The sequence below is a fragment of the Artibeus jamaicensis genome, unplaced genomic scaffold (genome assembly GCF_021234435.1).
Source record: "Artibeus jamaicensis isolate MK-2021 breed Jamaican fruit bat unplaced genomic scaffold, CSHL_Jam_final contig_233, whole genome shotgun sequence".
Lineage (NCBI taxonomy): Eukaryota > Metazoa > Chordata > Mammalia > Chiroptera > Phyllostomidae > Artibeus > Artibeus jamaicensis.
In genome coordinates, this window is record NW_026521486.1 from 62,257,345 (window position 1) to 62,281,435 (window position 24,091).

Sequence of the window (24,091 nt, forward strand, 5' to 3'; positions counted from 1 at the left end):
GGCCTTTCCCGCAATTCTCTCTCTTTAGGAGACGTTGTAGGCTAGCGGTTCAGCAGGTGCGACACCTGCCGCTGCCCGGGGCTGATTTCGTCCAGGCCTCTGCTGGACACTCAAATTTGGTTACTCCGAGCAGCAGAAGAGCGCCACCCCCTCTCTGCCCGACACGCAGCCCTCCCTGCGCTTGGGGGAGGAGCTTCGCTGCAGCCCCGCCCCTGCACGCACGCGCCGGCGTTCCGGGAACTGGCCGGTCTCGCAGTCGCGGACCTGATTGGCTGATCGTGGCGGTGTGCCAGCCCCGGTTTCCCCGAGTTTGGGTCGACTTTCAGGGAACTGAGTTATGGCCACTTTGATTCCGCAGCTGCGGGAACTCTGCGGACCCCTGCTCCCATCCAAGGCTCAGGTGGAGGAGAGCGATGAGTGCCTGATGGAAGACGTGGAGGACGACGATCCGGCGTTTGTCGACGCCGAGGAGCTCTGCAGTGGGGGCGTAAAGGCAGGCAGCCTCCCCGGGTGCCTGCGAGGTGAGGCAGCGCCCGGCCCTGGAGGATGTAACGGGAGATAAACAAACTGCTTTCGAGTGTGGCCCTGTCCTCAGTGGGGCGCCCCATCGGGGTTAACAGGCTTCCCCTGGGACGGCCTAGGTATTTTGTCCAACTTAGCGTAAAATAATATTAAAGTAATAGCAGTGACTTGAGCAAATACTGTGTGTTAAGCTGGTGCTGACTTGTATTACCTCATTTAAGGTTCACAACCCTTTGAAGTAGTTTTATAATCGAGGATGTTTACAACAGTGGGTGTTGCGCCTGATTCATACCCAGAATCGGGGCCTGAAGTCAAATATGGGATTATTTTTCAGCTGCTTAGAAAACACACACACCGGAGAGACACCTTAAAGGCGTTATTGATTCATTAACCTTGTGTTAATAAAATCGATGTGTTTACCTTGTAATTTCCTGTGCTATAAATTATACTTATGACTGCTATTTAAGAATATTTTAATGTATAGACTAGTGCTGCCCTGTGGAATTTTCTATATAATGGTCTTGTTTTATATTTGCGCTGTCTAGTACAATAGCCACTAGCTACCTGTGGCTGTTGAGATCTTGAAATGCAGCTAGTGCAACAGGGGACGTGAACTTTAAACAGTCACATGTCAGTGGACAACATAGGGTTAGACAGTTTTCAAGTATCTGTGGAGGGTTTAGTCATTTATTGTAAAAGTATTAGTGACTGGCTACCATGTTCCAAGCAAGGTGTTTGCTGCTGGGAGATAAGATGATGAGGTTACTGTCCTAATGGAGCTTACTGTCTAATGAATGAAACAGACATTCTTTAATCACAGAAGTAACTTTAATATTACTCAGTGCTTAGAAGAAATATTAAGGAGTGCTATGAGAGGTTACATTCATGAGATTCAGGGAAGGCTTTCCTGAGGAAGTGACAGTTAAGCCAAGGTGTGTGGTAAACAGGATAAACAGTAAGGAGAAGGACATTTAAGGCGGATGGAACAGCTTCTGCAAAGGTCCTATGGTTGGAGGGGCCATGGCATTTATTTAGAAACTGCAAAAAGGTCAGTATAGGCTGAAGTCAGAGTAGCAGAGAAAGGACTACTTTTAGAAGCTGAACAGCAGAATTTTGCCATGCACCATGCTTACCTCTTGGAGTACAAACACTATGAAGTGTGGTCGTTTTTTAGAGGGCTTCCGGTGCAGTAGAGGGAGAAGATAAACAAGCGAGTGGAATATAGACACTCTAATAGATATCTGTACAGGGTACTGTGCGTGGGTGTGTGTATGGGGGTGTGGAGAGTTAAAGGAAATAGTGGATTTGATGTAAAAAAACATTGGGAGAGAGGTTTTAAAATATACTAAATTAACTTTTTTTTTTTTAAGTTGTAATTGCTGATGAAAACACTCAAGAGCAGTGTGAAGTGTTTGGACGTTTTCCATTAACGGGTCCTTGGTGGCGAGTGAAGGTGCGAGTGAAGCCCGTGGGATCCCAGAACTATCACGTTCAAGGATTTCCGTCGTACTTTTTACAGTCTGATATGTCACCACCAGATCAAAAAAGTATCTGTTCCCTCTTTCTTAAAGACTGTGAGGTCTCCAGTGACACTAGAAATAAATTTTTAGCATGGGTAAATAACACATTAGGCTATAAAAACCTCAACTTTGAAAATCTTAGGGAAACATTAAGAGCGTTCGACAAAGAACGTGGGAGGAATGGTCAAAAACAGTCTACACGGACTGAACAGGAGGAGTCCCCACCAAATCAGGAGAGGCGCCTTGCTGTGGAAAACACAAGTAGGTGTGATTTTTATCATCGAGTTTTAGTGTAATTGCGATACTTAATGACTTATTTATTGTGTTTTAAAATATTGCCACTATGCCATCTTGGCATAGTATTCTTTTTAAATTGGTTTGATGAAAATGTGTTTATATTGCTTTTGGCGTATATTGATATTCCTGGTTCTTCATCTTTGCGGTGAAGAGATTGGATGAGATGGTCTTTAAGCTCCTTTCCATTCCTTTTCAGCTCTAAAACTATGGTTTTCTCTCTCTAACTTTTGTGTACATAAAATTACTTTGGAGCGTTAAGAAAAAGTTAAGTTGTCAATTCTATTTAAGAAGGCAGAAGAGAAAGGCAAGAATATTAGTAATCCATTTTGGAAAAGTTTCAGTCCAAAATGGTTTAAAATAGTTTTTAATATGGTTTGTGATTTGGACATTCATATATATGGAGTATTTCAGTTGTTAGTTATTTCAAATAAATCTGGCAGGACATCATCAGATGACTTTAATGGTGAAAGGATCATGATTACAGTAAAAAAGTGATTAAAAGGTTATTGTGTACATTGTTTTTATGTTTAATTTTGAATTTATCTTTGTATCATTGAATCAAGAATTTTATTCTTATTATTTGCAAGCAAAATGAAGCAAAGGCTAAGAAGTGGTTACCTAGGCATTTAAAACACATAAATTTTGGTGTTAAATACAATGAAAACCGTCTCAGTACTAAAGAAATCGTTGCAATGCCAATTTCCTTGCTAGTTAAAGTAAACTTGTTAATTTATCTTTGATTTGGATATCTCGAACTGGTTGTAGTAAATGAGAAAATCCACCAAACCAGTTATCCTCCTAGCTCATTGGTATGTTTGCATTTGTTCTTTTCTGATACCCTGCAGTTCCATTTGTAAGTGTAATGACAGCATTGCAGTTTCCGAAGACAATGGAATTCCTTCCGGTTCTTCTGCCTCGACACTTTAAACAGCTTGTAAGCTCAGATTCTGAAGATGTGTTGGGAAAGATAGAAGAGATTTTAGGTACGCATCCATGGAAACTCGGATTTGGTAAAGTAAGTAGAACATTTGCTTAGCATTTGGTGATCTTATTATATAAGGCAAGATTTCTCAAACCTCACAATTTCTGCATCTCTTTTCGAGGAAAAAATTTGTGCGCACCTCAGTGTTGATCAATTTTTCTTTGAGTGTTACAACTAAATATAAATTTTTATGCCTCTAGGTGTTATGCAGTAAGTTTATAAAGGAAGACTAAATAACGAAATAAGTGTCATTCAGATTATTAGTAACTTAGTTATATAATATGACAAAAGTTTTTGGTAACTTAATTGCCATTTGCCACTTGAGCATAGATCTCATTGAAGACATGTTCTTATGAATTTGGCAAATTCATTCTGCTCTGCAACTCAGTCCCCCACTTTCCTGTTGGGACTTTTGAAAACTTTCCCTGTTCATGTGGTATAGCATGATATCATTTGATTTTTTAATTTGGTATGATAATATCATTTACGAACATCTCCACTTCTGTCACTGTAGACCAAGTAAAGTGACACTGTGAGGTTCCAATGGCATTGGAAACTAAATGTGGCACTTAAACATGTCATTCAATTTCATTGGGCAGTTTTCCAAATGAAAATACAATTAAAAAATTCTAACGTAATTTTTGTATCTTCCAAAATGTTTACAGACACTGCTCCCCACCTAGTTTGAGAAATACTATAATAATAAATTTGTTCCCTACATCAAATGACTATGATTTCTATTTTCTTTGAAAAATAAGTTGCTGGAACATTGGATTATTTATATATATAATTATTCAGTGGAGAAGAGAGAGCAGTGAGCATTCTGGAACACAAGTGGGAAAAGGGGGCTTGAGGTTCCATTGTTCACCATCCAAAATAAAGACTGTTACTGAGGTATTATATTAATTCACTAGGACCGCTGTAATTAATACAGACTGGGTAGCTTATATAACAGAAATTTATTTTATTACAGTTCTGGAGGCTGCAAGTCCAAAAATCAAGGTGTCAGCAAGGCTGGGTTTTTCAGAGGCCTCTCTCTCCTTGGCTTATAGGCTTCTTGCTGTGTTTTCACGTGCCCATCTCTCTGTCTCTGTTGGCCGGCTTCTAACCTTCTCATAAGTCATATCAGATTAGGGCCCACCCCAGTGACCTCATTTTAACTTAATTACCTCTTTAAAGACCCTGTCTCCAAATATGGTCACATTGTGAGGTTCTAGGGGTTAAGATTTCAATATACAAAATTACGGGGGTTCCGGGGCAGGGGGACACAATTCAACCTATATAAATATGTGTGGAGGACTCCAAGAAGGATGTCTCCATGGAAAAAAAATGGAGCTGGTGGATGACTGCTAGCATTTGGGCAGAATTATTGCACGCATAGACAGCTAAAGAAGCCAAAAAAATGAGGCAGTCACAACACACACACAGTTTAACATACAGTTCATGTAATTATGGTAGATTGTGTTGCTTATCTGAATCCTGTTTATACTGATTTAGTGAAAATCGGTGAACCCAATGTGTACTGTAACTTTTTTTAAAGATGGGAAGGGGAGAAGCATATGTGGAAGTGATGGTATCACAGAGAGAGACCTTCTATAAAGACTTTCCATAGTGGGGATTAATACGGAGGGTGGGGGAGGTAGTGAAAGTAAAGGGGGTGATAAGGAGACTTGACTTCAGCAGGTGAACACACAATACAATATACAGATATATTTTATAGGATTTGATTGCAATACGAGTCCATGTCTTCTAGGACTTAAAAAATCATTAATAACTAACATCGTTTTTACTGTAATTTTAATAATACTCATTAACATTGAAGGTTTTTATAAAGCCGCTTGACCTTTGTTTTCTTAAAGATAACCTACAGAGAATTGAAGCTTTTGCGATGTGAGGCAAGTTGGACAGCGTTTTGTCAGTGCGAGTCCCTTCTCCAGTTGATGACTGATCTAGAGAAGAATGGATTGATAATATATTCTAAACTGAAGCAGATATGTAGAGAGCATGGGCACACATATGTAGAAGAAGCTGACTTGACTTCCCAGTTGTCGAACTGCATGTCTTTTCATGATGTTTGGCAGTCTCTGCAGTTTCTGAAGGATATCGGTGTGGTGACGAATAAGAAGACCTGTATCTTTCCTTATGACCTTTACCGGGCTGAGAGAGACATTGCCTCTTTAATAGGTGACCTGATGACGAGGCCTCCTTGGCGTTTGCACGTCGATGTCAAAAAGGTGCTTGCGTCTCTTCATACCAAAAAACCTGAGGATTCAAGAGGTGATGATGCATTGAACGAAAATAAACCTGATGAAATAAGATTAGAAACTTGGGAGGGCATTCTGAACCCACAGAGCAGTGGTGACGGTATCTGGGATAATGGTGGAAATGAAGAGAATGCAGAAATAAGTCAAGGGCAACTGGACCAGGATCAGGTGACTGCTCTGGAAATGATCTGCTCCAATGCCGTGACAGTCATAAGTGGGAAGGGCGGTTCTGGGAAGACCACAATTGTGAGCCGTCTTTTTAAGCATGTAGAGCTCTTGGAAGAAAGCGAAGTAAAAAAAGCTTGTGAGGACTTTGAACAAGACCAGGATGTCCCGGCAGAGTGGACTACGTTCAGCCAGCTGAGTCTACCGAAGTCAGACAAAGCTATCGAAGTTTTGCTTACTGCACCTACAGGGAAAGCAGCTGGTCTGCTGAGAGAAAAGACTGGTTTTAGTGCGTACACACTGTGTCAGGTAAAGCCTTTTACATTTGCTTCCTCAAGAGAAAAATATTTGCCTTAAAGACAAACTTTACTTAATTATTTTTCATTTCTTCTTGACAGCAGTCAGTAGGTATTTATGGAAAGTCCTTTGGATCCCTGCCTTGTAGTAGCGAATCATTAACGATTGGTGCCTCTCAAAACAACCCATCTGTACATGGTTGCTGGTTGGCAGTGAGGTAGGAGCTAGTGCCAGGAAGTTAGCAGTGTACTGCTTCTTCCCTGGAGAAAGTCTTATGGAAGAATAGGCAGCCGAACTCAAGTGTATGCCCAATGGTGTAGTCTTGTTAAATGCCGGCACAAGCTCTGTTCTCATCTGGGCTGGTTCCGTGCGTGTCGTAGTTCTCAGACCCTGTTTTGAAAAGCACTGGAGTTGGGAAGAAAAGGTTTGTATTTTGTAGAGTTAAAGCTCCATGCAAGTGAGAACTTTGATCATCTGGTTTAGTTTTTCACTTTCATCTCCAGCAGTACCTGGCAAATAGTAGCACATAATACAATTTTCAAGTGAATTAATATGCATGAAAAAAATAGTTGGGGCTGTAATTAAGAGTCATGAAGTTTTAAACTTGTGAAGCATGGTAGAGGTTCCCCCAGCCCCGACCTCCATTCTGCAGATCAGGGAACTTCATCATTGGAAGATGTCTGAAGGAAATAATATGTAGAGGGAAGACCATTCCAAAGGTGTAATGTGCATAGAGGTTTTGAAGTGACTGCATTGATTGGAATGAAGTCTGTGTATTGCAAAATAATGGAAATTAAATTTGGTTTAGACAGGATATTTAAGCTTTAAACTTTGTAAACTATTTTGACATCTCATTAAATCCTTGATAAACCAGTGAGGGGTCAATGGTGCTACCTCCGTTTAACAGAACTGCCTATTGAACTTCAGGGGTGTTACAAGATTCGCTCAAGATCTTCCCCAGGTGCAGAACTAGCACTTGAATTTTGGTTTCTGACTTTCCAGCTTGTTCTTTCCATGGTGACATATTTTTCTCATATATTACAGACCTTGAAACTTCACAAAGAAGCTTGATTGGTCTTGGTTTACAGGGGAGCCATTTAGGTTACTGAGCAAGGGAGTGAAATGAAAGCAGCTTTAAGGAAGATTACGCAGAATTACAGAGCCACACGCCACCTCAGAAATGACTTTGCTCATTACCTTAATTTGCCACATGAGTGAGCACAGACCTGTAGCAGTTCAGTGCAGATCATTGTGGAATGGCCTTCTGATCAGTTTATGATTTTTCTCTATTACACTTTCACATCTGATTAGTGGGAAGGGTTGGATTAGGAAAGGCCAGAGAGGGCTCATTACTGAACTTCATCTTATGTTCCACCTCTGCTCAACTGGTAGTGTCTAAACATCTGCTCGGGACGCCGGGAGAACATTTCTGAAGTCACCTTTAGGCTCAGGAGAGAGTAAGGGCAGGGCTGGCACTTGTGCCGCTGAGTACCGTCCTTGGGCTAGGGTCACCAGACTTAGCACCCAAAAATACAAATAATCTCGAAGTATAAATAACCACCAAACATTGCACTGAACACACTTAACTAAAAGCCATGTGTTATTTATCTGAAGTTCAACTTCAGTAGGGTGGCCTGTGTTTTGTCTGGCAGTCCCGTCTTGTGTTGGCGTGTTGGGGACACGGCTGTAGGTTAGTAGAGGAACCTAGTTGCTTGTAGATGCAGCCCGTGTTGAGTTGGTGGCCCTAGAGATACCAGGGAAATTGTCAACTAGTCATTCTAACTAATACAACATGTAAAATAAAAGAAAGGAAACACTTAGCAGTGATTCAGGTATTCTGTTGTGAGACAGGTTTTTTATTTTTTCCAAGGGAATTGATACATTTGGGTGGGAAATATGAATGCTTTTACTTCATAAACGTGTTAAATCTAGTCACGGTAGAAAACTTAAATAAATTGGTAGTCACAACATAGTCACAGGAATGTAAAATATAGCATCGGGAATGTAGTCAATAATAGTGTAAGAACTGTGTACGGTGCCAGATGGGTACTTGAAATATTGGGACGATCACTTTGTAAAGTACGTGATTGTCTAATCACTATGCTGTGTACCTGAAACTGATACAAAATAATATTGAATGTAAACTGTAATTGAAAAATAAAATTGAAAAAGATATGTTACCATTGAAAAAATATACATATATGCCTATTTATAATAAAGACATATTTCTGGAATGATAGAGATGTAAATATTTAACATGATCTGGCTGTAATTTTACACATTTTTGAAAGATTTTATTTATTTGTTTCTAGAGAGAGGGGAAAGGAAGGAGAATAAGAGGGAGAGAAACATCAATGTATGGTTGCCTCTTGCATGTAACCCAGGCCCCCTGGGGAGCTGGCCCACAACCCAGGCATGTGCCCAGACTGGAATCCAACTGGCCACCCTTGAGTGTGCAGGCGGGCACAGCGCTCAATCCACTGAGGCACACCAGCCAGGGCCCTCATCTATGTTTTTAAAATAGGAAATATTACTTATGTAATATATTCTTTTTGAATTGTTGATGTTGGTGGTAGGTTTTTTAAATACTGGGAAGTTAGGGAGTTTAGACTATTAGAAGAAAAAGATAATACTTTCATAGTCAGGATGGGCAGGCAGCACACTTCAGTTCCAGGGTGGAGAATTATAGTTGGGAAACGAGGGAGGCTTAAGTGGTCGGGCGATAGTTCAGAAGGACAAAGTTTACTTGGGAATGGAGAAGACTAGGAACCGTCTCTGGTCAAAAGTAGTAAGGGAGGGGCTGAAATTTTTGCTGTTAAATAGTGATATTTGCAAAGCTTGTTAAACACACTAAGCAGTCATTAGAAAGTGCTTTTTAATATTTGATTTTTTTGGATGTATTGATCTTTTCTGTATATTCCTCTCTAACATTTGTGTTCTCTTTCTTTAGCCCTTCCCCCACTCTACTTTATACTCCCTTTCTCCAATTTAAGAGTTGTTTTAAAATAACATGTTGTAAATGGTTTGTTTGGGTTTTTTTTTTTGGTAAATTTTATAACCTGAACTTAGAAATGCAATACTTTACTTACAGGTCAATTATAGCTTCTATACATGGAAGAAAAAAATGAACATGAGCAGTCCCTGGAAATTTTCTTCCGTGAGAGTTCTAGTTGTGGATGAAGGGAGTTTGGTATCTGTGGGAATCTTCAAATCCGTTTTAAATTTATTGCTTGAGCACTCCGACCTTTCTAAGCTTATTATTCTCGGTAAGCTAAAATATTGTTGGAATTCTAATTGTTACGTTCAAAGCATTGTGGTTAAGTGACTGTTTATTCAATTTCACTACTTAATACCCACGTTTTACAGGTGGGAAGTCATTTGTCAGAGCCCGAGCTAAGACCACCCTGAGTTCAATTTAACCACTCTCTTGGGCAGTTCCGGTGGTTCTTTGTTTCCACCGGGACGCTGGCAGGCTGGGTGTGAACCGAGTGGTCCCTAGGGGTGACTGCTGACCACCTAAGTGAGGACAATCAAAATGGTAAAAGTGTCACAGATTCAGAGTAAATCAAGATACAGATTAATTTGGAAGTAATAAAATATCTGAATTAGAAACCTCTTTAAAGTATTTTTATGATTTTGAGCTAATAACTCAAATTAGGCCTCACTGGTCTCAAGTCTTTTTCAATTCTTGTGAGATTCAGTTAGATTCTGTTGGGTATACTATTCTGTAGACTATCTGATTTCATGGAGGAAAGAAAATAGAATTGTAGTGTGAGAATCAAATTGTAACATCTTAAGATATTTGAGAATATTTTATAATTAATTGATTCTGGCTTTCTTTCCCTTCAATATGTGGGGAGAGAAACTTCAATATGTGGTTGCCTGTCACACACCCCCTTACTAGGGACCTGGCCCGCAACGCAGGCATGTGCCCTGACTGGGAATCGAACTACTGGCCCTTTGCTTCACAGTCTGGTGCTCAGTCCACTGAGCCACACCAGCCAGGGCTGAATGGTACTTTTTGTTCAATATTTTTAAAGACAATGTTCTCAAGTCATTTTAAACAAAGATTTTTGGGGCCTTTTTTTCCTTAGAGTAAGTAAGTTTTTATAATTATAGCATATATCAGTAGGAAGAAATAAAAATAATTCCTAAATTTTAGGACTCCAGTTACCTAAAACCTGCAGTATCTATTTTTCCCCCTTTCAGGTGATATTAGACAGTTACCCAGCATTGAACCCGGTAACTTGCTGCAAGATCTTTTCGACACTCTTAAGTCAAGAAAGTGTGCTATTGAACTAAAGACCAACCACAGAGCAGAATCTGAGCTAATTGTGGACAATGCTACAAGGTAAAAATATAAAATTGTGTACTTTCTCTCTGTATTAGAAATAAAAGTTTAAAAATACATATCAGTTTTTGAGTCAGGGTGATTGAGTGCGGAACATTTACTATGCCCTTTTAACAAACCTCTTCCATCCTTTAGATACATATACACACACACATTTTGTTCTACAATTAAAAAACTGAAGTTAGTATCTTTTATTACTGTCCCGGTAATGCATTTAAGAATAAATATGTTTTCCTGATTTAAAAAGTGTACGTGTGAATTAAAGTTGCACCAGGCATAGAGACTAAAATAAGCCCAAGGGGGACAGAGACTTAGAAACGAGTTCAGTAGAGTTCAAAGGAGAATTGAGGGAAAAGATTACCTATAATTTTTGTAAGAGAGCCCAAAGCAAAATAAATGAGTATGACATTTTCCTTCTTGATGAATTTTGGTGGCATCCATGACACATTAGTCTCCTTTAAATACTGAAGAGCACTTCTCCCTTAGCCTTTGCCCGAGTCTTCAGAGTGGTCTCTTCTGTAATAGATGCCATGGGATCTGAGAGTGCTAAGAGACTGTTTTATTCATTGAACAAAATTTATCTTTGTGTTTGACTCTCAATTTTACAAGATATTTTTGTTGCTTGAACATTTCCTTGGTTGGATATTGGCAGAAACTAGAACATTAAAACTTGTTTTCTCTATGTCCTTGTCTACCCTGGATAGGACAGGGGTGCTGGAGAAAGAATTGATAGCAATAGGGTAGATGACATAGGTTTATATTAAAACATGGAGAGAAAGAATGCATCTGGATGTATAATGTTCTTTTCCTGTAACACTTCTGCTGATTTTGGAGATGTTGGTAGATGTTTGGTCATTTTCAAGTCTAAAAGTCTTCGGAGAATCTAAAGCACTCTTCAATCTAAAGAGTTCTTACAGCTCAGTTTTATCTGAAATTTAGGAATGCCTTTTAGTAACCTTTTCGATACCATTTGGGCTGAGCTGTGCTCCTTCCATCATTTCTTCTTAATCACCATCACCAAATATTCAATGACAAGAAGGATCCCAGTGATACCAGGGAAAATATGAGATGGAAATATGTTACATGTCCCGGGTCAGAAATAGGCAATTTGTGGTGATTCGCAAAGAAATACAATCGGGGATATTTCCAGCAGGGACAGCCTTCCCTCTCCTTTCCTGCCTTTCACCTGCACCGGGAAGGGTTGCAGACGCAGGGGAGGGAACAACTACCTTTGATATCCAGGCTACTATTTGGTCTCCGGGGAGTCAGTTGTTTCATCCACCAACGCGAGAGACAAATTGTCAGAAACTTTTAGGATTCAGCGATGTTATTTTATTGGCCAAAGTTTTAACCTGCGCAGGGGCGGACCCTCAGAGTGTCCGGAGACATGCTCATAAGAGCTGCAAACAAGAGCCGCCCTAAGCGCTTACAGCTATGTCTTTTTATAGACGCGAGCAAGCAAGCATTGTATAGAAGCAAATGTGGCTGTTAGCTACTGGCTACTCGGGTGGCGCAAGCATGACCTAAGCTTTCTGGGTTTTGAGTAATGGAGAAATTTTAATCTAGACACTTGAACAGGTGGTCCTCTACTTGTTCAGCCCCATTGGTTTTGTAGTTCCGCCTTCTCTCCACTCCCTATGTTCTTTCTTAATTTCCTTGTGGTTTCTGCCTCCAGGCCAAATCTCTTTAAGGCAGTCCCTAATTTATTCTCTATTTTTCTGGTTTCAACATCAGTCATCTTCCAAATAACCAGGGGAGACTCTATTATGTCAAGGCACCTTCCCCTTACTCTGTTTTCTGATATAATTTGTTAATCTTGGGAAATACGAGAACTAATTAAGGATGCGGAAGAAACAGAAGCAATGGAAAGATGTGGGCATTGGTTCAACTGGGAAAATGAGGCCATATGTATGATATACACAGAACAGAGGGGGAAAAGGAAGAGTAAACAAACATATGGATAGGGCTCCAGAGAGTCCAAACTAATTTAAATAGAAAAGGATCTGGAGCCAAATGGGCCCAGATTGATGCCTAGTTCCCCTGCTTCCTACCTCTGTGGCCTTGGGCAACCCACTGCAGTTGACTAAGTCTCATGTTGCTCACTTGTGAAATGAGGTTATTACCTTGTATAGCTCTTTTGTCACTTGGAGAAAAGTAGGTCAGGTTTTCACAATGGTGCTTGCTAAATTCTCTGACAGTTTTTTCTAATGCTTTTAATTTGCTAATTCTGTTTTAAAACTCAGTTTCTACTTATGTGTATATGGGTGGCCTGTTTGCCCTGTTTATCTAATAACAGATATTAATTATTGTAATGATATTATCTTTGATCATATTATGAAGACACATTTTTGGATATTAAGGTTCTTGGTGTCTGATTTTATCTTTTTTAAGAATCTCAAAACGCCAATTTCCAAAATTCGATGCAGAGCTGAATATCTCTGATGACCCAACATTCCCTGTCTCAGTACAAGATAAAACATTTATTTTTGTGAGACTCCCAGAAGAGGATGCTAGTTCTCAGTTGTCAAATAATAATCATCAATCTCGTAAGTATAAACTTCTGTGTTATATAGGGTTAAGTATTTCAGTTTTGTAATATAGTTATTAAATGACTGTTTATACTTTTATTTGATGGTAGAGATATGTATTGCTAGTGAAAAATTAGGCACTGAAAATAATTTATTAATCATCACAAGCACATTACTCTCTAATTTTGTAAAAATTAAGCTCTTGTCACATGCATACTAAAGGCTCAATAAATATTCATAGAGCGAATAAATTAACAGAGATGATTAGTGTAAAATAAAGCAAAGCTCTAGTAATCCCAGTTCATTTAGGGGAATGCATGTCATAATGAAGGTTTTCTTTCATAGAAGTTGGAAAAAGTAAATGCATGTGCTATTTTGAATATATTTGTGAAAGAAAATTAATGGCTGTCACCTGTTGCTCAGTTGAGCCCTAATATTTCCGTCCTATTTCTTATTAAGTGGACAGGCGTCATTTCTAACTAAGGGTGTTAGGGTGACACCATGGCAGGGTTGGGAAACAGCATGGGACAGGAAGTCTTCCCCCTTATGTGTCCAGTCCAGGTCCCATCACTCAACCATCTGTAGAAGGGGGGGTCACGGGGCAGCGCCTCTGGAGCTGTTGTGAGGGTTAAGGGCATTCGTCAGTTTTGAGGAATTATATAAATGTTAGTTTTTGACAAATAATAGATATTAAATTATCTATTGCAAATGAGCCTAAATAGATTGAACCTTTTGATTTTTATTATAAGTGTACTTAGCAAGCATTTAAAAATAGTGTAATGGTTTACTCAGAATGGAATTAGTGGAAATTTGAATGATTGTTACTGAGAATTCATTGCAGTTGCCACAGTTCTTTTTTTTCTATAATTTCTATTGTATTTTATTGATTTTGCTATTACAGTAGTCCTACTTTTTCCCCTTTTACTCCCCTCTACCCAGCAAACCCGACCACGTCCCCCATCCCTCAGGCAGTCTCTCCACCATTGTTCATGTCTGCAAGTCTTGCGTATAAGTTCTTTGGTCACTCCACTTCCTTACTGTACTTTACATCCTCATGGCTATTCTGTAATTTCCAAATTGTACTTTAATCCCCTCACCTCCACCCATTTTCCCTCTCCCCCCTCCCATCCGGAAACCATCAAACACTCTCTGTACCCATGTTTCGGTTTCTGTTCTTCTTGTTTGCTTAGCTTGTTTTTTAGAATCAGTTGTTGACGGGTGTGTATTGCCATTTTATTGTTCATAATTTTGATCTTTTTCTTAAATTTAAGTCCCTTTAACATTTCATATAATAATGGTTTGGTGATGATGAACTCCAGTTTTTTTTTCTGTCTGGGAAATTCTTTATTTGCCCTTTATTCTAAATGATAGCTTTTGCTGGTTAGAGCAATCTTGGCTGTAGGTCCCTGCTTTTTATGACTTTGAATATTTCTTATCAGTCCCTTCTAGCATGCAAAGTTTCTTTTGAGAAATCAGCCGACAGTTTTATGGGAACTCCCCCATATGTAACTAACTGCTTTTCTCTTGCTGCTTTAAAGGTTCTCTCTTTATCTTTAACCTTTGGCATTTTAATTATGATGTGTCTTGGACTGGGCCTCTTTGCATCCAGCTTATATGGGACTCTGTGCTTCCTGGACTTGGCGAGTCCATTTCCTTCACCAAATTAGGGAAGTTGTCTTTCATTATTTTTTCAAGTAGATTTCCAATTTCTTGCTCCTTCTCTTCTCCTTCTGGTACCCCTAAGATGAGAATGTTGGACCTCTTTGAGTTTTCCCAGAGGCTGTTCATACGATCCTCACTTTTTGGATCTTTTTTCTTCTTGTTCTTCTGATTAGTTGTTTTTTGCTTCTTTGTGTTCCAAATCATTAATTTGATTCTTAGCTTCATCCACTCTACTATTTTTTCCATGTAAATTGTTCTTGATTTCAATTAGTGAATCCTTCATTTCTGACTGAATCTTTTTTATGCTGTTGAAGTCCTCACTAAATACCTTGAGCAACCTTTTAACCAGTGTTTTGAACTCTGCATCTGATAGATTGCTTATCTCCATTTTGTTTAGTTCTTTTTCTGAAGTTTTGATCTGTTTTTTCATTTGGGCCACGTTTCTTTGTCTCTTCATTTGGCAGCCTCCTTGTGTTTGTATCTGTATTACGTAGAGCTGCTTTGACTCCCTGTCTTGGTAGCGTGGCCTAACGTCTTAGGTGTCCTGTAGGGTCTCTTGGCATAGTCTCCCTTATCACCCAAGCTGGGTACTTGAGGTGTTCTCTTCATGGGGCCTGAGTAACCCTCCTCTTATAGTTGAGCCTTGGTCGCTGTTGGCATGTCAATGGGAAGGGTTTACCTAGGCCAGTTAGGGGCAAGGATTGGCTGTGACCACTGACCACCAACCTGTGCCATCTGTGGACGATCAGTTGTGCAGGGGCAGGGTGGTGGTGCTCTGACATGGTCACTAGCTGTCCACTGCGTGTGCAGGTCCTGGGGTTTCCCGGGTGGTGCAGACCAAGGTCAGCCCCCACCTGTATTTTTCCCCTGGGCTACCCTGCCTGAGCTATAAAGCAATCTGAGATGGCTGCTACTTGTGCTGGGCTTGTAGATTCCCAGGCAAAGCCAAGTTGTGAAAAAGGCTGGCTACTGAGAGTGCCAAGCCTGGGGCCACTTAGCAAGCGGTATGGGGATTGGGGACTCACTGAGGCCAGTTGTTGCTTGTTTGAAAGGATTTAGGAAGTTGTCAAGCAAGAGCTAAGGCAATTTGTTTTATGGAAAATCTTCTGTTAACAGCTATAAGTTGGGTGGGACATGGCCTCAGGGAATTACCAGGGCAGGGCAAATAGTGTTAGCCAGGTTGATGGAGTTTCAGATATAATACCTGCTTGCCAGCTCTATGGCTCTTCCCGTTTTTCTGTCTGGGAGGAAGCTATCCCTCAGTTCTTGCCTTTATGCCAGAAACTTCATTTCCTTCCTGTGTGCCACTGGTGCCCTCCACACTGTTACCCTGGTGCTGGAGCCCAGAGTGAGTCTGAGTAAGCTCATGTGGAAGTTCTCCAGTGCAGGGATAGCAAACTCATTTTCACTGGGGGCACATCAGCCTCGCAGTTGCCTTCAAAGGGCCAAATGTAATTTTGGGACTGTATAAATGTAACTACTCCTTAACAGTTAAGCGAGAGCTTGGCACTGCCGCTGGGTAGAAACAAGGTGCCGGGCCGGATAAAACAAGGTGGAGGGCTGATTTGGCCCGCGAGCCTTGTGTTTGCCACCTGTGCTCTAATGGGAATGCTTGGGGCTCCAGGTGGTTGGGTTTTTTCCACCAACTCAATCCCTGCTGGGTTTGTAGCCAGAAGGTGTGGGGACTTATCTTCCTGGCACTGGAACCCTGGGCACTGGGTCCTGGTGTGGGGCTGGGACTCTGCTCCTGAGATCTCCCTCCCAAACTTTTGATCCACTACACATGGGTGTGGGACCAACCTGTCTGTGTCACTCCCCCTCCTACCAGTCTGATCGATGTGGTTTCTTTAATTCTGTAGTTGTCAGACTTCCATTCAACCCAATGTTCGTCAGTTCTGAGTGATGGCTGTTTTATATTTTAGTTGTAATTTTGATGTTGTTGTGCAAGGAGGTGAACCATGTCTGCCCATGCTGTCATCTTGACTGGAAGTCCTAGTTGCCACAGGTTTTCAAGGTATATCGTTTCTACTTTGCTTTCACTCTGTGTGTGAAATTTAGTGACATCATTGAACTTTATCTTTAAGCCTTTCTTTTTTCTGTATGTCACTAATCTCAGTTCCCTTGGGTCAGCATTCATCCACATGTTACAATATCCCCCCCCCCCCCCTTTTTTTTTTAAGCCTTGGTTTCAAACTTTATTCTCAGGCTTCTTTAGCTTAATTAGTTGCAGAGAATGATTGGTGTATAAGCAAAAACTGAAAAGAGCTGCAGTGTCCAAGGGGATAGGTTTAAAAATATGAGAGATCTATATTTTATCAGATCCACAAACAAACTTTGAAAAAGCAGTTATAACGTGATAGCAGCTCCCAGTAATGTCTTCAAGTTTATCTTCTTTGGAAGTTGACTCAGTTTGGTTTGCTTCATTCTTGGAAGTCTCATCAAAATTCTCCACAAGATCTGGAACTTCATCATCGTCAGTCTCTTTTGTGGCAAGCGGTGCTTTCCCACCCACAGATTGTTTGGGCAGGGCTTCAGCGAGTCCCCTTAAAGCAGTCAGACTGTCTGCAGCAAGCTGACTCAAGACACTGGGCAGCATTGCTGGCAGCTGCGTTGCCTTGGCCTGGCCTGTGATGGTGAACGTGTTTGCGGCCGGAGGTGCCTGGACTTCAGGGTTGTGAAAGTGGATCACTCTTGTTCCGTGAGCATCTTGACCTCTTCAACACCAGAGATATGTTTGCCCCTAACTTCTTGAAGTAGAACTGAAGTTTTTGTCATCTGCTGTAGCTGTTCTGTGAGCCACCTTCTTCTTGGTATGGGCAGTGCCTTTCCCACCACTGCGCACTTGGCCTGCAGTTTGGCAAGTTCCTCTTGGTTCAAGGTAGTTTCTTTCATCTTGTTGGAGACAGAGCAGGGCTGCGTGGGGGGCTAGGGTTGGCACTCGGGGTCTTCGGCAGACCAGCCGAGAATAAGCATCCCTTTTTCTCTTTAATACATAATCTTCTATAAATGCCTTCTGGTGTTTTTGGTTATAGAAATAACTTATATTCCATAAAAAAGTCAAATGATACAGAAGTGCTTGAAGTAAAAATTAATATTTCCCTGTAATCTTCCTTTTGCCTCTCAAGACAACACTATAAAGGTCAGATACATAGTAAGGGGCTTGGTGTTTTACATGGATTAGATTATAGGCTGCATACTGTTTTGTGATTTTTTAATTAAATACGTTGTAAATAATGAATAGATATTCATTGTCACAGCTTAGTTGATAGTAGGTGCCAGTACAGATGAAGAAAATGAGACTTAGATGGTTAAGGAACTTGGCCTCTTTGCCACTCCATTTAGATTTGCCTAAAATTTTGTTTGTTTATTTCTATTCATTTTTCTCTCCCTCTGTGCCTGTGAGTGACAGCTGCCCTGGCACAGTCCCAGAGCCAGGATGCACCCAAGGGTTTTTCTTTCAGCACCAGCTACCAAAGCCTGGCCCCGCTGCCTGGGGGAGGACCTGTGAAAGTGCTTACTGACACTGTTCTTTACACTGATGCAAATATACTTTAAAATTTTTCTCTTTCAGAATGGTAGCAGAGATTAACTGATGCTGTTTTCCTTTCCTAATTACAAATTTTACCTGGAAAATTAGTCTCTTCTTCAAGAACATGGAATAAATATACATTAGAGAGGCATATAGTAGTTTTCATTAATAATTAATTAAGTTGTTGAGTAAATTATTCCCAGTATTGTGGAATACAAAGACAGGCTTCATAGCTGGGTTAGCATTTTAGAGATGTTAAAACATGAGAAAATTGTGACTCATAGAATTGGTGAAATCCAAGGTCCATGTTGAGGTACTGCACCTACTACCAGTGAGACGCAGAGCCGAGAGAGTGAAAACATCAAGGACCAGAACAGTGGGACCCTGTCCACATGGAAGAAAACAGTCTTCTATGGAACCTTTGGAAATTCCTGTTCCGGAAGACTGGGGTTGCCTGGGGGCGAGCCGAGCATTGGCCATTTTTTAGTGATAATCCCTCTTCATCTGAAAAATGAAGTGCGCAGCTGGCAACAGCTCAGCCTTCCCCAAACAGGGCATCACGGGGCCTGGGCTGTTTCATTCTCCCATGGTTCACCTGCTGGGAGGGAAAGGCACACGAGCCTGGAACGTTCTCACTTTTTATGTCTCCTCTCTTTCCTGAGACATGTTTTCTGTTTTGTAAATTGCTGAGAGAGATGAGAGGAAGCCCACTCCCGTGCTCTGAGAAAGGACGAGCTGTGAGTGGCTGTCAGCACCGTTAGGGATCCGAGCTCTGGAAGAGGAGTCCAGCCTCCCCACTCCATTTGGAAAGTTATTTTTGCTTCCAAAAGCCTCAGTTTTACATTCGTAACAAGGGTGTAGTGGTGACAGTCAAACTATTTACTGGCTGGCAGGGTGTAGTCACTCTGGGGCGGATGTTCCTGCTGCGCCAGGGTCAACCTTTTAGCTCCTGAGTCCTGGAGAGGCCTGTGGGTTCCGAGGGAGGGAAAGACCACTGGAGTGGGAGTGGGCCGCGTGTTTGGGGAGTAACTGTCTTCCAGCTGTTATATAAATATCTCAGTACTTTATTTTATACTGGTGTGCAGCTACTAAATAATTCATGTCTCACATGAGTGTTGTGCAGATGAAATTAAATGAAATAACATAGGCAGAGCAGTTCTCCAATTATAACTCACTACGTCTAGTGTCACCAGAACTTAAAACAGAAAGACGTCTTGCATTAGTAATTCTGTTACGTATTTTAGCCTCTTGTTCATGGTTTAAATTCTGCATTCACAAGCCCTCAGTGAATTTACAGTGACTGTAGTACAAATTAGAAGCTGTCCTGCCTGTGGCTGAACTCTGTTGAGGACGGGGCATCTGGAACTCTTGTCTTCATTTTCTTGTCTGTCTGGCTGATGTAGGGGATGCAGCTGCTGTTCCCGGGGTGAACTTGTATGAGGCGTTTTTCTGCGCCCATCAGTGGGGATGCAGAAGTTTCTCCACAGAAACGGTGTTGTAATTTGATGCTTTTCCATGTTAATTTTTTTCTCTTGAATTGTCAGATTTATATTCTGCTGTGAGCACTTTACTTAAAGAAAAAGACCTACAGTGTGCAGAGACATCACAATTTATTGCATTTAGAAGGTAAAGCATTTGCAATATTTTAATTTTTTTGAACTAGCTTTTAAATCTTATTGCTTATTAATATTGATACCGTCTGAATAAGAGTCTCTTCTAGTTCATCACTGTTAACGTTCTCTCTTATTTTGAGGTATTTCTTTGTTAGACATGCAGAGGGCAATTTCTAAACAGGGCTCTTTGTACAAAACAGTGCATTTGGAATAGTGCGTTTGGAAACTCACAGGAAATCGGAGTGGAACAAACATGTATGTTAAGATCAAATGTACAAAATACTTCTTCCTGGAGAAAGTCCTGGAGACTTTGTATAGAATCCAGTATGTCCTAGTTGTTGATAACAGAAATACACACTGAACAGTCACCATTGTATGACCCTTGCATTTTTCCGTGTTTCAGGCAGGACTGCGATGTCATCAATGTGTGCTGTGGCAAGTACTACACAGGCCACCTGATCAAGTGAGCGCTGGCGAACTGAAACTCTGGGGACGGTCCTTCCTTGATTCACTGTTTTTTGTTTGTTTTGACTTTTATCACTGTAGCCGCATATTTAAAAGTCATTTCTTTCTCATTGGTGAAGATGATCTAGTCAATTAAATATAATATATATTCTTAGGAATCGAATTTTTGGTAAGAAAAATAGGGTTGTGGTTTCCAGGTTGGCAAACTCCAGCTTGTCCAAGATGAGTGTGGGGCATTCGGAAATATTTTCAAATTACGATTTGTGTGTAGTGTGTCCAAGAACCTGAGCAACCGGATGCCCACAGAGAACACCATAGTGAACATCAGTCAGAGAAATACGGGTATAGAAAAGCTCTCTATTTACACATAGGGTAGATTAACTTACATCTGTAGCATTTATCAGCACCTACTATTTATTAAGTGCAGAGAACCCAGAGATATGTTAGTTAAGGGAAGACACAGTCACAGATGTTAGGTAGCCTAACACAGGGTTAAAAAGCACAAGATCGGGGCCATGCAATCTGGGTCTCAGTGCCTATGAACTTGGGCAGGTAATTTTACCTTTCCATGTATGTAAAGGAGGATACTTTTACAGAATTTCCTCATAGAGTTGTAGTTAAGGATGAAATGAAATAATATGCCTCTGTGCTTATTGCAGCAACTGGTATATTGCCAGCATTTATTTAATTTGCTGTTATTTTAATATGTTATAATTATTATAATAGAAATATGTGTAAGTGCTGTAAGACTCAAAATTGGGTAGTGATAGGAGTGATTGGGGAGGAGAGGATAACTTTAAAAGGTAGAATCAGTAGATGCTTGAAATCAGTAGATTCCTAAAAATTATCAAGGTTTTTGGTAATTTTTAGAATGTAGAGGGAAAGAGGTGTCACCATATATGCTGAGACTTCTAATAAACAGTTTGGCTAGGCCATGGTCTTGAGTTTGAGGTGGTGCTGAGTGTGGGGGATTACACCGGTGGGAGCCTGATTTCTTGTGGAAGTTTGGAGAACAAAAAATGGAGCAAAGAAAGTGTAGAAATTATTTTGAGCATTGGATTGGGTCTGAGTGGAAGTTATTGCTTAAACAAAATGAAATTAAGGTTCTCACAACCTAATCATTTATTATCCCTTTTTGACCCAGAGACCATCAGAAGAGACTTATATTTGGAGTTGGTGATAAAATCTGTTGTACCAAGAATGCGTATCTCTCGGATTTACTGCCTGAAAATACCTCCAACAGTCAGCAAAATAATGAACTCGGGGCCAGTGGTGAGGACTTTCACTGGACTCCTCGTGATGTTGCTAAAAATAAACACGACATTGAGAGTGGTATTCGACTCTGCAATGGAGAAATATTTTTCATAACAAATGTGAGTGATAACAGAGAGTGCCTTTTCACCTGTTAGAGAGAGGTTTCCTTTCTAAAAGTTGCCCTAGGCATGATTCAGAATCCAGACACAGCAGAACTGCCATTCATCTTCTGTAATATTTTGCTCAGGACTTTGCATCTGTGTGTGAGGGGTATGTGTCTGCACTTCTCTAGTGATGTCTTGTCTGATTTTGGCGTCAGAGTGGTGCTGGCTTCATAAAATGAGTTTCTAGACGACTTTGTGAAAAAGCATTTTTAAGAAGTTTGAAGTGTGTGAGTAACAAGAACAAGAAACTAGGGGCACATGATATTTTACAAAGCATCATTTCCGTGGTGGCTGCATGCATATAGAAACTGTACAAGTGGTCACCTTGAATTTGTTCTAATTGTGTAAACACCCTCTTAGATTTATAAGCTTATTCTTTAAAAGCAGCGAGGAGAGGTAGTTTTTGCAAAGAGTTATATGCCGACTTACATTGTCAGTACAAGAAATAAAATGTATAGATTTCAAAATAAGAAAGGCAACAATGAACTGTTTTCCAGATAGTCAAATTTGGTTAAGTTTCAAGGACCAAAAACTTCCATTTATGTTTATTAAAATGTTTGTGTGTATGTATATTTGGTTGGTGCTTCAGCATAGATTTTCAGCCTTTTGAAATTCTGAACAATTATAGTGAATATGCATGCTACCATATATTTCAGACCATAAGACGCACCTAGGTTTTAGAGGAGGAACATAGGAAAAAAATTTTTGAAGCAAAAAGTGTAAAATATTTACTATCATAAATAACACAATACTTCACCAATGTAAATGTAAGCAGAACTCAATAGCAGCATTAACAACCATTATTCCTCCCAAATTTGAGGGGGGCGTGGTGTGTCTTAGAGTCCAAAAATACAGTGTTTTATTTACAAGGTACTCCCATTTTATGTTCAGTGCAACTGTAGATGTCTTCACAGTGTGCATTTTTGAAACCATACAGAATAGTTCTTTGTTGTGGTGACAGGATAAAATGGACATAACTGCTGGAAAGAAAAGATCTTTGACCATTAATAATATGGCCGGCTTGGAAGTAACGGTGGATTTTGGGAAACTGATGAAACATTGTCGCATAAGACACGCATGGGCAAGAACTATTCACACTTTTCAGGTGAGCCTAGAGGTTTGTGAAGCTGTTCAGATAGCTGGCCACGCCATAGAGTACCTTGTATTATTTTCTTCCTAATTTTTATTGCTTTTATTATTTATTTTAAATTAGGAAACACACTGCACCAAAGTACAGAAAATTCTGTACAGCCATCAACCCTTTTTTTAAAGTATATTTTTTATTTTATTGATTATGCCATTACAGTTGTTCTATTACCCTCCTCCATTCCCCTCCACCCTGCACACCCCTCCCCCACCATCCCCCCTTTAGTTCATGAACAGGCATCTCAAGTTCTTTAGATTCTATATTTCCCCTACTATTCTTACCCTCCCCCCTATCTATTTTCTATCTACTGTCTTTGCTACTTATTTTCTGTACCTTCTCCCCCCTTCTCCTTCTCCCACTCCCCTGTTGCTCATCCTCCATGTGATCTTCATTTCTATGGTTCACTCCTGATCTAGCTGTCCTCTTAGTTTGCTTTTGTTTTAGGTGTGGTTGTTAATAACTGTGAGTTTGCTGTCCTTTCACTGTTCATCTTTTTTATCTTCTTTTTCTTAGGTAAGTCCCTTTAACATTTCATATAATAAACACTTGGTGATGATGAACTCCTTGAATTTGATCTTATCTGAGAAGCACTTTATCTGTCCTTCCATTCTAAATGAAAACTTTGCTGGATAGAGCAATCTTGGTTGTAGGTCTTTGGTTTTCATGACTTGGAATAGTTCTTCCCAGCCCCTTCTTGTCTGCAAGGTCTCTTTTGAGAAATCAGCTGACAGTGTGATGGGAACTCCTTTGTAGGTGACTGTCCCCTTATCTCTTGCTGCTTCTAGGATTCTCTCCTTCATTTTAATCTTGGCTAATGTAATGATGATGTGCCTTGGTGTGTTTCTTCTTGGGTCCAACTTCTTTGGTACTCTCTGAGCTTCCTGGATTTCCTGGAAGTCTGTTTCCTTTGCCAGATTGGGGAAGTTCTCTTTTATTATTTGTTCAAATAAGGTTTCCACTCGTGACTGTTCCTCTTCCCCTTCTGATACCACTATAATTCGGATGTTGAAGCGTTTAAAGATGTCCTGGAGGTTCCCAAGGTTCCTCATTTTTTTGAATTCTTGCTTCTTCATTCGTTTCTGTTTGGTTGTTTCTTTCTTCCTTCTGGTCCACTCCATTGATTTGAATCCCAGTTTTCTTTCAATCACTATTGGGTCCCTGTGCATTTTCCTTCATTTCACTTAGTGTAGCCTTCATTTTTTCATCTAATTTACAACCAAAATCAACCAGTTCTGTGAGCATCCCGATCACTAGTGTTTTGAACTGTGCATCTGAAAGTTCGGCTATTTCTTCATCGCTTAGATTTATTGGCTCTGGGGCTCTGAGTTGTT

At 40.4% G+C, this 24,091-nt stretch overlaps 1 protein-coding gene, 1 non-coding gene and 1 pseudogene across 6 annotated transcripts in view; 1 reads left to right on the plus strand and 2 right to left on the minus strand.

Annotated features, from left to right (window-relative positions):
• Window positions 1–236: 236 nt before the first annotated feature.
• The window catches only part of HELB (DNA helicase B), a 39,109-nt gene continuing 15,254 nt past the window's right edge, over window positions 237–24,091 (plus strand). For 4 of the 5 annotated variants that reach the window (XM_053661609.1, XM_053661610.1, XM_053661613.1 and 1 more), the window contains exons 1-11: window positions 237–521; window positions 1,893–2,303; window positions 3,185–3,354; window positions 5,181–6,059; window positions 9,139–9,313; window positions 10,257–10,398; window positions 12,790–12,944; window positions 19,662–19,743; window positions 20,134–20,193; window positions 21,340–21,568; window positions 22,575–22,718. In XM_053661609.1, coding sequence (XP_053517584.1) covers window positions 338–521; window positions 1,893–2,303; window positions 3,185–3,354; window positions 5,181–6,059; window positions 9,139–9,313; window positions 10,257–10,398; window positions 12,790–12,944; window positions 19,662–19,743; window positions 20,134–20,193; window positions 21,340–21,568; window positions 22,575–22,718 — 2,631 coding nt within the window. In that variant the 5' untranslated portion in view covers window positions 237–337. The remainder of the gene's footprint in view (window positions 522–1,892; window positions 2,304–3,184; window positions 3,355–5,180; window positions 6,060–9,138; window positions 9,314–10,256; window positions 10,399–12,789; window positions 12,945–19,661; window positions 19,744–20,133; window positions 20,194–21,339; window positions 21,569–22,574; window positions 22,719–24,091) is intronic. The other variant, XM_053661611.1, reaches the window with a different exon arrangement.
• On the minus strand, window positions 16,894–17,480 carry LOC119042293 (transcription factor BTF3-like; annotated as a pseudogene).
• On the minus strand, window positions 17,977–18,105 carry LOC119042316 (small nucleolar RNA SNORA30/SNORA37 family). Its single transcript, XR_005081207.2, has one exon. It is a non-coding gene; the product is annotated as a small nucleolar RNA SNORA30/SNORA37 family (small nucleolar RNA).